The sequence below is a fragment of the Rhododendron vialii genome, chromosome 1a, assembly GCF_030253575.1.
Source record: "Rhododendron vialii isolate Sample 1 chromosome 1a, ASM3025357v1".
NCBI classification, from domain to species: Eukaryota; Viridiplantae; Streptophyta; class Magnoliopsida; order Ericales; family Ericaceae; genus Rhododendron; species Rhododendron vialii.
Window position 1 is genome coordinate 18078825 of NC_080557.1, and position 12839 is coordinate 18091663.

Below are 12839 nucleotides of genomic sequence, written 5' to 3' on the forward strand. Positions count from 1 at the left end.
TAACTCTCACTATCCATGTGTTGACCCCGACTTGCACATCGACAATCGCATAAAAAATCCTTCTGAGACATACTTGCACCCTTTTAGTCGTGCTTGGACTAGAACCGTAAGTTGCCTTGCTCCCGAGTACGTCGGAGTCCAGAGTGGTGGGAGCTGGTGGTGCAATTGTCCAACGAAAATATCATTCCCTGTCTTTGTAATTGCTTCAGTTCTTACCACTTACCAGGACAGCCGTGATTCCCAACCGTCACGCCATATTTCTTTAATTGTAAAGTACTAAACCATCCGTCCCAAAATGTTAGACCTTTTTTAAATTGCGTGTTATTTTAAATTACTTATATCTTTCGATTTATAAAGTTTTATGTGATTTTAAAATTTTATTTAATTGAACTGATTACAATCTATTAAACAAGATTTGCATTACATATTTCTTAACATTCATCGTGACAGATATATTCAATTGAAAATGACATGCTATCCAAAAAGATCTAACATTTTGGGACGGACAGAATAGTAATTAACTAGCCTTCCCCATTCCCTCCCCCCCAAAAAAAAAAATTTGAGTCAAATTTTCAATAAAACCTCACTTTGAACCGTCCGTTCGACCATCAATGGTCCAAATATTATTTTATATGTAAGATCATATTTGATATTTGGATAGTTAAAAATATTTTTTGACGGGCTTAGATTGGGCACCACTGGGAGACCCGGTTCCTTAGCTGAAATGTAATTTCTTCGAGCGTAGTTTCCTTCCCCTTTGTTCGTGGAATTGGGTCAACAAAATGTCGATTCCTCGTATCATGGACCACATTAACATCGCAACTCACAACGCCATTTCCTTCCCCCCTAAATAGTGGCATATAGAACTGGCAGACAACACTAAGAGCATGTACATCAGCCTATAGCCAAAAAATGCCAGTGAGCAATACACATTTTATTTTACTTACTCACTTCTCTTTTAACAGTACACCAATCCTATTTATTTTACCTAATCTCTAATAGTATATTATTTCTTTTCTTCTTCTATTTCAAGAAAAGTACGGAGGAAAGAAGGGGAAGCTTGGGAGATAATCAAATGATTTTGCTCATGATTACAGTAGTTGATAGGTAAATATACCTATGAACTGTAGCCGGAGGTGTTTTGGCTTTGGTTTTACCTAGTCTGTTCTATGGGTAGTTTTTCGATTTGCCTAGCTTAAATAGCTTAAAATTAGTGTTGTTTACGATGTACATGCTCTAATCCAATCACTTGCAAAAAGGTAAATCCACTACCTCCTCCTTTTCTCTCTGATCGCCTTTTGTCCTTTTTTAATCGCATCTGTCTCAACACCTGATTCCAGCGTTTTGGAGAGGGAGGGAGAGAGAGAGAGAGAGAGAGAGAGAGAGAGATTCCAATTCGCACTCTGAAACTGTAAGCTGAGGGAGAAAACCTCAGTTGACCAGAGAGAGATTCCAATTCGCACTCTGAAACTGTAGGCTGAGGGAGAAAACCTCAGTTCACCAAACCCGAGTCTCTGAGCATTATTCTTCATTTGTGCTCGAAATTTCTGATATTGCTTATTTAATTTAAGCTGGGTGTCAATCCTAAGTTGATGTTCAACTCAGTGCTAAACTCGTCACTGTGTTGTTGTCACCACGAATTAGTTTGAGTTGAATTGTTTCCAAAACCTGAAAGCCAAGCGCAAGCAAGCAAAGCAATTTCGTGAAGAAATTTGAGCGATGGACGGTTTTCAGAGCTCACAAATGAACACAAGTCTGTTTTCGTCTAATTCCAAGCATCCAGATGTACAAAATATGAAGGGTAGAGAATCCATGAATACAGATGACCTGTACAATCAATATCAAAATCAACAGCAGGGATCTACCCTAGTACGGTACCGTTCGGCGCCGAGCTCCTTCTTCGCCAGCCTTATCGACGACGGAGGGGAGGAGGAGGAGGAGGATCTTCTGAATCGCCAATCCTCCAGTGGATCCGAATCAATTTTCGAGACAACAGCAGAAAAGAAGCAGTATTCTTCGATTTACGAAACTTCACTTGACCGCCGTGATTTTGTTAATCAAAATGAATCTTGGGTGACCAGTACATGTGGTGGTGGGGGTGGTGGTGATCTACAGGGTTTTTACTACAAGGATGATATGGCAATGGAGAATAATAGTATTATGGAGCATGGAAAGAAGAGTGGTGGTGGTGCTGTTGGTGGTGGTAGTAGTAATTGCTCCAATCTTATCAGGCAGAGCAGCTCTCCGGCCGTGTTTTTCTCCGCGTTGACTGCTGATACTGGTATTGCCCTTCATCTTCTATTTCTTCTTCCTTTTCTTGCTGAATTTTACACAAGTTTTGAGTAAAACTTTGATCTGAAATGAAGAACCCAATAGGCGAAATCAAATATACGAGCTTAAATTTGAGCAAACATTTGGGTTTATCTTGGCCCGAGTAACAATTTTGAGTAAAACTCAGTTTGATATAGAATTGATGCAATGAGTGGAGTAACAATTTTGAGCAAGATAAGAGTCTTCTTTGATTGGTTGACTTTTGAGCAAGATAAAAGAGCCTTTCTTGATTGGTTGACTAAAAGTGAAGGGTTTGGAAATTTCTTTACTTGAGTTTCAAGATTTGAGCAAGTTTTATGTGAATTCTATGTTGCGTATTTGTGTGCTCTTGGATGTTTCTGTTGAGCTTGAGGTGGAGTAATTCAAAACAGTTACTATAATTAAGCTTGAAGTGTGTAGAACCTTTGCACTTTATTCTTTGGCAGGAAGATTTCATGTTAAGTTTATGGTTGGATATGAGGAAAGGAAATTACTGAACAAGAATGCTTGTTAATCATGCCCTAAAAAGCCTTTTCTTTTACATTTGTTTTTCCGTTGGATTGGTCAAGAGGGGGAATGGTGATTTCAAAAAAAAGTATATTGGGGAAATGAAGGCTAAGTAAAGAAAATGGATATGACATTAGCTAGAAGAAGTAAGGGAGAAGAGTAAAAGTAATATCTTAGGAACTGGATTGGTCCATTTGGCTTGTATGATCAGGCAAGATTGATAATTGGACCTGTGGGGTGGTGTTCACTCTCCGGGTCTAATCCTCTCTTTCTCGGTCCCCTTCCGTCTTAATGGGTTGAGCTTGCCCTCCTCTTCCCCTTAGTCACTGGAAGATGAGCAACACGTTAGTGCATATAGGCCGTAGGTGGCTAGAGGGCACTTTGATGACTAATTTAGCGTTTGCCTGAGAGAATGAAACACTAGACTTAGTGAGGGAGAAGGTGGCATACCTCTTGGGGGTTTATCACTGTAGTAATTATAGGAGTGCCTTGCCTTGGAGGCCAAGATGACGTGCGTGCCACTGACGTGCGGAGGTGACGTCACTGACCACCACTACCTCGCCTGGACGCTACCCAAATCATGGAATGGCCTCGACCTTGTCGGCCAGCACGTTGTCATGCCACTTGGACGCACCGGGTTGTCCCCATGCACCTGTACCAACAATTAGTGAATACCACGTCGCTGCTTTGGTGGGGTGGGGGGGGGGGGGCGTGGGCGGCATGGGGCAGCACTGAAGGGTGCCACGTGGCTGGACTGTACACTCATTGTGTGCCATGCTTGTCGTATGCTACATGGCCGTGCCATGTGGAGGGATGCCACGTGGCTGAACCGAATCATTCCGTACTGGAGCACCTGATTGCCACTACAGTTTTTTACTGTGACCCGACGCACCATCTCGGACTGACTGCTTCTTGGTCTGGCGGAGCAGCCTGACGGACCCTCCTTCCATTAAGGGTGATGGGCTGATCTGCTTTGGGCCCATTTGGGTAGTCGGGCTGTAGATTATATTCCGGCCCACTACAGGACCCGAACGTATACACTACACACCCTGATGAATTGCCTCTACCAATTTTTCTAGAATTCATGAAGCATGTTCTGTTTCACAAGTTTTTGTTAACAGCCTACTTGGATGGTCTTTTGGTTCTTTCTTTGGAAATAAGGAAATTATGTGCGGTAGATAATATCCTGCCACCGTGCCATGTATAACCTTGAAAGAAATTTGCAATCTCTGCAATATCCAAATATATTTCAACAAATTCTCTTCCCATCCTTGATTAATATACTCCTAACATGGAGAGTGCGTGGTGGGCAAAACGTGTGAAATTGTACAGTGTAAGTGAAGTGAGTCTGAGAGAGATGGAACAAAATTGCTTGCCTTGGGCAACAAATACACACAATAGCCATTAGAAAAACAATGTTCTACGACCACAAACATTTATTACACAAACCCACTCACATAATAATTATTAGAAAAGATAGAACCCTCCCTCTTCCCGTCCAAACAGCTTCCTCCCAACCACCTGCCAACCTGCATGTCTTCTCTCCCCAGTGCATTCTTCTTTTTCGTTTCTCTCCTGGTCTTGAGTCTCCCTTCCGTCTCAGGCTGCCGACCATTGTGGTGCAGCGTACCACCACCTCCGCTCGCTATGTCCACCTCCACCACCTACTACCTCACTCCCTCCGCCTCTGCCACCGTCAGCCTCCAGGACCTCTTCTCCTTCTCCTCCAATCTCCGGGACCCATCATTCTCGTCCGGCCTCTCGAGAATCCAATCCTTTGGCTCAAATGGGGCGGGTCTTTGTTTGGTCGAACTCATCCTCTTCTTGCGAGCATGACATGGTGGGTACCTCGGCCGATGGGCAGATGCGCTTAAAGATGTTGCAGAAGCTGAAGGGGCTTTGGGTAAGGTACTCCAAAACTGAGATCTTGGAAAATCATTGAGAAAAAGGGCAAAACCAAGGACCTAGCAGCCTCAAGAGGGAGGTCGCCATCCACCGCCGACTTTTTCACTCGCCTTGTGTGGCAAGGTTTTTGGCCTCGCTTCTCTCTCTCTCTCTCTCTCTCTCCCCCCCCCCCCCGAGCTCTGTACCTCATTGGCATTGGCGTGTCATCGTCAACGACAACGGTGGTGAAATCGCAATGATAGTCACAAATTAGAGTACTCCAAAAATGACCCCCAAATTACCAAACCCATTCTCTCTAAAATGGAAACCCAAAAATCGCAAACCAAATCTCCTTCTCTCTCTCTATAAAATTGAAAAACCCAGTTGGAGTCTCGTAGTGAAATCGGAAAACAAAACCTCGCCCTCGCCGCTGCCGTCGTTGACGATGAGACGCCGACGCCAATGAGGTATAGAGCTGGTAGGAGAGAGAGAGAGAGAGAGAGAGAGAGAGAGAGAGAGAGAGAGAGAGAGAGAGAGAGAGAGAGAGAGGCGAAGTAAGGCCAAAAACCTCGCCACACAAAGCGAAGGAAAAAGAAGTCTGCGATGGAAATGACTAACCTCCCTCTTGAGGCTGTTGGGTCCTTATTTTTGCCGTTTTTCTCTCTGGTTTTCTGAGATCTCAGTTTTGGAGTATCTCACCCAAAGCCCCTAAAGCTTTTGCAACATCTTTAATTGCATTTGCCCTTCGGCTGAGGTGCTCAGGCTATTGGCAGAGGTGTCCGCCGCACCATGCCCGCAAGAAAAGGATGAGTCTGTCCAAACAAAGACCCGCCTCAACATATTTGAGCCAGATGATTGGATTCTCGACAGCCGGACGAGAATAATGGGTCTTGACGACCGAAGGAGAAGGAGAAGGAGAAGAGGTCCCAGAGGCTGATGGCTGTAGAGGTGGAGTGAACGTGGTCGCAAGTGGAGGGAGTGAGGTAGTAGGTGGCGGAGGAGGTGGTACGCTGCACCACAGCATTCGACAGCCTGAGATGGAAGGGAGACTCAAGGCTAGGAGAGAAACAAAAAGGAAGAATGGACTGGGGAGAGAAGACATGTAGGTTGGTAGGTGGTTGGGAGGAAGCTAATTCAACGGGGTTCTATCTTTTTTAACAATTATTATGTGAGTGGGTTTGTGTAATAAATGTTTGTGGTTGTAGAACATTGTTTTTATAAGGGTTTTGCTGCATATTGCCCAATGGGCATCCTAGATGTGGGTCCCAAAGGGTTATGGCTTTGACACTTGTCCCTACAATGCACAGTAAATATGACAGTGTAAATGATATAAAGGTTTGACTTAAAAAGACAATGGCAGCCCTATTTTGATTTTAAATTACAATACTACCAAGCAATTCTTAGGCGGCAATCCTTTTCCCTCGTTTTTCCTGCAATCCTTTTTCCTTTTCTCTCCTTTTTCATTTTCCTTACTTTACTCTTTTCACTTTCCCCTTTTCCACTAGTTTCCAAATCAGGTCTTTTGATTTATATATAGTTTTGTGGAGATTAATGGGCGGTAAGCAGAACAATGATATTTGTAAATGGAGATGCATGGGATGTCCTCATAATATTAGAGGAACTTCATTCTGCTTGTACTCTGTTTTTACTGCTTTAGATGGGCTTTCGAAATGCTGCCAGAGACAAGGGTTTAAACTTTGAGCGCTCTGCTACCACCAAAAAAAAAAAAAAAAGAAGGTCGGTGTGGTTCTTGTGATTGCAAGGCAAAAATGGACAAAAGGTCTTTGCGCACATATTCTAATAGACAGGTCATGCATAAATTTTTTTAAAAATGATTTGAACTGTTCATTTTTCTTAAGAGATGATCTAAACTGTTTATTTTTCTTAAATTTTTTTTGTGGGGTTCAGTAAAAAAAAATCAGCTCAATCAAATATCGGGAAGAATTTTTTCAAAATTGTAGGGCAAACATTCCAATTTCAAAAAGTTCTTATTGATATTTGATTGAGTTCATTTTTTATAGGAACCCATAAAAATATTTTACGAAAATAAGCAGTTGAGATCTTTTTTATGAGACTTGGAGTGGGCTCCAAAAAATGGATTGCGAAGTAAAATCGGGTCCAAGTCAAAAAAAAAGAAAGAAAGTAGAATAGGGGGGCAAAGCACCATCCGAAAAATAATACTCCCTCCATCCCAAATTGTTTGTCCGGTCCGCAAAACGATAACTTAAAAATAATGTATTTTTTTAAAGAAAAAATTTAAATTTTTTCACAAATTAAAAGAACTTATTGATATCTAGTAAGTTATTAAAAAACTTTTGATTTTTCTCGCAAAAATTGTATTATTTTTAAGATTCCGGTTGCGGACCGGACAAACATTTTGGTATGGAGGGAGTAAGTAGTAGAAAAAATGAGAGAGAGAAAAGCAATCAAAAGTAGCTAAGTTCTTTTCAAAGTTCAAATAAAATAATACTTATGTTCTAAGTTAAAATTGGCATTTTCAGAAATATGACAGCTAGTGTCATAGAGGTTGACAGAAAAAAAGAATAAAAAAAAGTAAAAGGCTGACAGATGGTACTTTTCGGGACAGTTGGGAGAATTACCCCATATCAAGGCAATGCCCACCGGGCAGTATGTAGCAAAACCCTTTTTATAGTGGTTACTGTGTGTATTTGTTGCCCAATGCAAGCAATTTTCCATCTCTTTAGGCTCACTCACACACTGTACATTTTCACACGTTTTGCCAAATATGTACCCTGAGTGAAAGCAAAGTTGAGTGCTATATACAATTGATCGTGCTCCTATCTTGTATAATTGGTTGCTGAAGAACTTGAATAAATTTGCAGGCTTTGGAGATATGAAAGATGTGGGAAGTTTTAAGGCAGGAAATGGAACCAATGGAAAAGCTAGCACAAGCAATAGGTTTAACGGGATTATAAACTTCTCATCTGGACCATCTTCTTCCTCGAGGTTCATGCCTAAGATAACTGAAAGTGGAAATGGAAATGGAACCATAGAGGCAAGTAGTCCACAGACTAGATTTCAAAATGATTCTTGGACTGTCACTGACCTAAAAAGAAACAGAGATGACAACGAGAGTCAACTTTTTGGTTTCAACGCTTTGGTGAGTCTGGTCGCATTTCATCGTATGTAATTCTCATTTGTTCCAGATGTGCTTATTCATCACTAATGTTTGTTTTCCTTATCAGAATGGGGACTCTAGCAGTTATGCTAGGGGTTTAACTCACCACTTGAGCTTGCCAAAAACTTCTGCTGAGATGGATGCTGTAGAAAAGTTTTTGCAGTTTCAACAAGATTCCATCCCTTGTAAGATCCGTGCTAAAAGAGGTTGTGCAACACACCCGCGAAGCATTGCAGAGAGGGTAAATTCTTCAGCTATTAATTTCTAAAGTGATTAGTTTCTCCCGGGGTTCTTATCGTTCTTTTGGGTGTCTGTTTCCACTCCAATCAAGCCATGAGCATTTGTTTTGTATGCCTTTTGGGTTTTGATTCCAGACGAGAAGAACACGAATTAGTGAAAGAATAAGGAAACTGCAAGAGCTTTTTCCAAAAATGGACAAGGCAAGTACTTTTTAGATTCGAGAGTCATTGCACTTCTCAGTTAAATTGTCTAGTCACAAACTCAAGTTTATCTGTTATCTATTGGCAGCAAACAAGCACGGCAGATATGCTAGATTGGGCTGTTGAATACATTAAAGACCTCCAAAAAGAGGTTAAGGTATACCAGAAACACATCAACCTTTTTGTGAACCACTTGAATCTCCAACCGACTTGTACTTTTCTTTAATCAGAATTCATGCTTTTGTCGCAGACACTCACGGATAAGGAGTCAAAGTGCACATGTTCTGGTGAGGGAAAACAGGTTCCAAATCCAACCTTGTGACTTGCCCTTGTACAGGAAGTAGAATGCAAACATGGAGATGTTAAACAAGAAGATTGCAAAGCAAACTAACCTATCTTAATGCTGGTGAAACGGTAAAAAAAATAGGCCTGTAGGAGAAGCTGGTTTAATGTTCACCATTTAAGCTGGATCAAGTTGGTTGAAACTGTGATTGTATAGCTTTATGTTACTTTTTGGGAATTGTAGTTGCTTCGCCGCAACCTAACCTCTTAGAAAGGTTCACACCCCAAGCGTAGGGCTAGGTCGTTGAAAGCATAATAACCGGTAAGACCGGAATCGTTCCCACAGAGAAATCTTCTTTAGCGAATTTGGATTAGATGTTGCGTAGAGAGTTGTGGCGTTCAAGCGGCCAACTTTGGTTTTTGATTGAATGACGATATTAAAACTTGGAATTAAACTAGATTAGAAATGGTCAAGTCAAAGGGATTGATTTACCCACGACTTAGCCATCAAACGGTTCCTTCATCTAACTCATGAGTGAACCGAAACTGTCCGGATTCCACTAGAAGAATTAAAAGCTGAAGACTACTTATAACTTAACTCAAAGCTCTAATTCAAATTGAACTCATTTAACGCAAGTGAGAGACGAAAAAAGATCATTCGCACGCGTAGGATTATCAAGCTCGTAGCACAAGGCGATAAACTTCATTGATCAAAGAAGCCACCAATCCCCATGATCAAAGCTAGAAATCATGGGTTTAATTCATTCAAAACCTTGAGATTAAGCTAAAGTTAAGAGAAACCATTTAATGGACTAATTCATAGGGTGAACCTCACCCCATGACTGAACCGATTAACTACTCACTCATAATAAAAAGACTAGAAAGCATGCTAAGAAAGGTAAACATGATTAACCGATAGAATTGAAAACAAACTTGATTTATATAGAGATCTCACTAGTGGCTACAACATTAACAAACGAGAATTAATCATCCAACCACTACTTACTTGAGTTGTTGAGGAATTGAATGCAAGAACTTGGGAGAAATAACTATGGAGCTCTTAAAAACATAAAAGACTTAAAGTGTAAAAGAGTACATAATGGCCAAATATGGCATAAAAAGCTATTTATAGACCTAAACAATCAGCCATACAATGGACCAAAAGGTCCCTAAAATATCCCAAAAACATACTAGAAGTAGAAACTTTCTATTAATAGAAGGTTGAAATGTTCAGCACAAAAAGCTGCTGGCCGAAGGGCATTGGTACCAATACCTAAAAAATGAGGTATTGGTACCAATCCAACTGTCTTCTAATTCGGCATGATGGTACCAATACCTAAAAAATGAGGTATTGGTACCTCTGTGTGAAAACAGCAGAACAGGGTCAGCTTGGGCCATCATGCCTTGTCGTGCCCCGACGGCCTTCCAATGCTTCATTACATGATCAACGAGACTTGGCGGAGGTATGCCATGTGGCCTTGGTCCCACGGATGTCCTTGGAACCATCCTTGATGCGTTTGCCTCATTTGCTACACTTTGGCTCACTCATCGCCAACCTTGACCTCCGGCCAATCTCCGAGGCTTCTTGTGGCACCGTTAGGCTCCGGTGACAATGACCATATGCCGCCGGGCACTTGAACTCTTGGTGACATATCGAAACGTCCCTTGGCGTACAAAATCGCCTTATTAGCACGTTTTTCCTGAAATACACACAAAAATACCTTACGTGCATTACGGGATAAAAACGACTACTTGAACATATAAAAGCTATAAATTAGAGGATTAAAGCCCCAAGATTATACAATCTTAGGTGCTAATCAGTAGTCTTTAGTTGACAGGTTCAACTAACTTGAGATGATTTACTTCCAAGTACTTGTGGTATAGACCAAAAATGTAAGGTATGGGAGGCTATGTTGACTAGTGGTAGAAACCTGATCTTGGAGTTGATGACTTGTGTTAGTCAAATGTTTGTCAGTTTTGTGGCTATACTTGGCTACCCCGAAGCACTCTGAACGGTTCAGGTTCAATTTTACAATTTTATCCGAGTCAAATGAACGGTTGAGGTTCTTGGAGGGCCTTCCCATGTTCATTTGGGAATTGGAATTGTTCATTTTTTCAGAGCTTGTCAAGAATATTAGCCCGATGAGAAATCATGTTGGTCAAATATCGTTTGATATTCTTTTCCAACACATCTATATTCAGAAAAGATGAGTCTTGATCCACTGTTACAATTTTATGAAAAGATGAGTCTTGATCCACTGTTTCATTTTTATCTCTAAGAGATAGTGGCAGTGAACAAAATTGAAGAAAGTCTACTGACAATTCTAGTCTACCAGTGGCTTCTATAACTTTAGTTCTAATTAAATTATTCAGACCACCAATTGCTAATTTACTTCATGCTCGATGAATAAGATATTTTACTCTCTGAATCCAGTGTATTATGACAAACTATTTCCAATTCAATTCTGGCCATGAATAAGTTCTTTACGGAGGGAATGAATCGTGACCATCTAAAAATGAAACTTTTTCCGGGGAAGAGTTTAACTCTTTTCCGGAAAAGTTTTATTAACATCCGGACCGTTTCATTAACATCTGGACCGTCCAAAATACTTTTAAACGGTTGTGATGCACCGCCATAAAACTTATTTACAGTACCCTCCGTAAAGAAGTGTAAAGAAGTTTTTCTCTTTTGGTACATAATTCTCCTCTCTCACCATGACAGATGGTCCTGTGATGGATTGGATTGTATGCGGATTCTCCAATAATTATTGCAATATAGAATTTGTGGGTTTCAAATTTTATGTGCTGGATTATATTGTCAAACTTCCCTTTGGAAGGGGTAGGAAAAAGAAAAAGTTGAACTGCAAATAAAAAAGATAAACAATTAAAACCAATTTCCAGTCTATTTTTATTTTTGAAAATACTCCAATTTCCATCAATAAAAACTAGCAATAGCCCGTACCGTGCACGGGATCAAGACAGATCCCATGTTCAACTTGGGTTGATAACATGAACTCTTTTTCTGGTGGTTACTTTCCTTTGGTGACTACTTTGTACATAATATATATATAGTTGGTGGGACTGAGAATTTTAGCTGAATTGAAGACTCTATTTGATGAAGGATCAATTAGCTAAGATACATTTTTTGAGTAAAGCAAAGAAAATAAAACAAAATGAGTTAGGGATCATTGGACACTAGTACACTACTCATACGTACCTTGCAATCAACGATTTTTGTCTAAGCACCTTATACATAAATTTGAAATAAAATGTGAATTGAATATGCTGTGATAAAGATTTGTTAATTTAAAATTGATTTTATGATCAACAATTTTTAAAATTTTCCGTGAGGTAGATTATATTCGTGATAAATCTCAATTAGATCTTTATGTACATAAATTTGCGTAGATATATTCAATCGCCAATTGTAAAAATGTACATGGAACTATTAGTTAAAAAAACATCAAACACTATAAAAGACACTTGACAATGCTTGAGTTTTCAGAGCATCACACAAGTTGTTGAAAAATAGATCAGTGAAGGTATAGAACATATAAACTGTTGGAATAATTTTCCTATAAATAGATAGACCAAGAGAGCCATTTCTTATGGTAAGCAAGCAAATACAAATTATGAAGAGAAAAAAAAAAAAAAACTTTTCGAACTTTTAAGAAGATAAATAATCATGATCAGTAATAGTTTTTTTTTTACCATTCGTTAAACCTAATCTACTCTATCCTAAGAGATTTGGGAAGGGAGATGAGTGCTTACGGGAATCACCCATGTGCATGGGGGTACAAGAGAGGCATCAACTGCACTCCACTACACTTGCTCAAGAGTAATTGTTAATTATGTTTTGAAATGCCAACTTCTTATCGCGTATGATGCATGATCTTACACGACGTGCTACTTTTTCAATTAAGTTAACTTGTTTTTTCGTTCAAAAGAGCATCATGATTATTTCAACATGCAAGTGATTGTCCTTTTCAACTTACCCACTCATTGTTAGGATAACGAAAAACTATGAGATTACCTTGAGATTTTTTGTTTCCAATTAGAAAGGAGCATGTGCCAAAGAGGAGGAACAACACAAATTCATTCCATTCGACAATGGAATGGTTTTTTTTGAACTTACCCACTCATTGAACTTATGCATATGATATATCTTATCCATTCGACAATGGATAAAGTTCTCAATGGTTTTTTTTGCTTTGGAAGTTGTATCTCTTAGTCTTAGTTATGCTTGATGTATTTATTTATTGTGTAATCTTGTTGTT

General features: G+C 39.9%; 1 protein-coding gene across 1 annotated transcript; it reads left to right on the top strand.

The window, feature by feature from the left end:
* The first annotated feature begins 1416 nt into the window (after nt 1-1416).
* LOC131317999 (transcription factor bHLH130-like) lies at nt 1417-8947 on the top strand. The gene is made up of 6 exons (XM_058347762.1): nt 1417-2281; nt 7545-7822; nt 7908-8081; nt 8215-8280; nt 8369-8437; nt 8531-8947. Exons 1-6 carry the CDS (start codon nt 1720-1722, stop codon nt 8600-8602), a joined length of 1221 nt encoding a protein of 406 aa, XP_058203745.1. The 5' UTR covers nt 1417-1719; the 3' UTR covers nt 8603-8947.
* Nucleotides 8948-12839: the final 3892 nt, after the last annotated feature.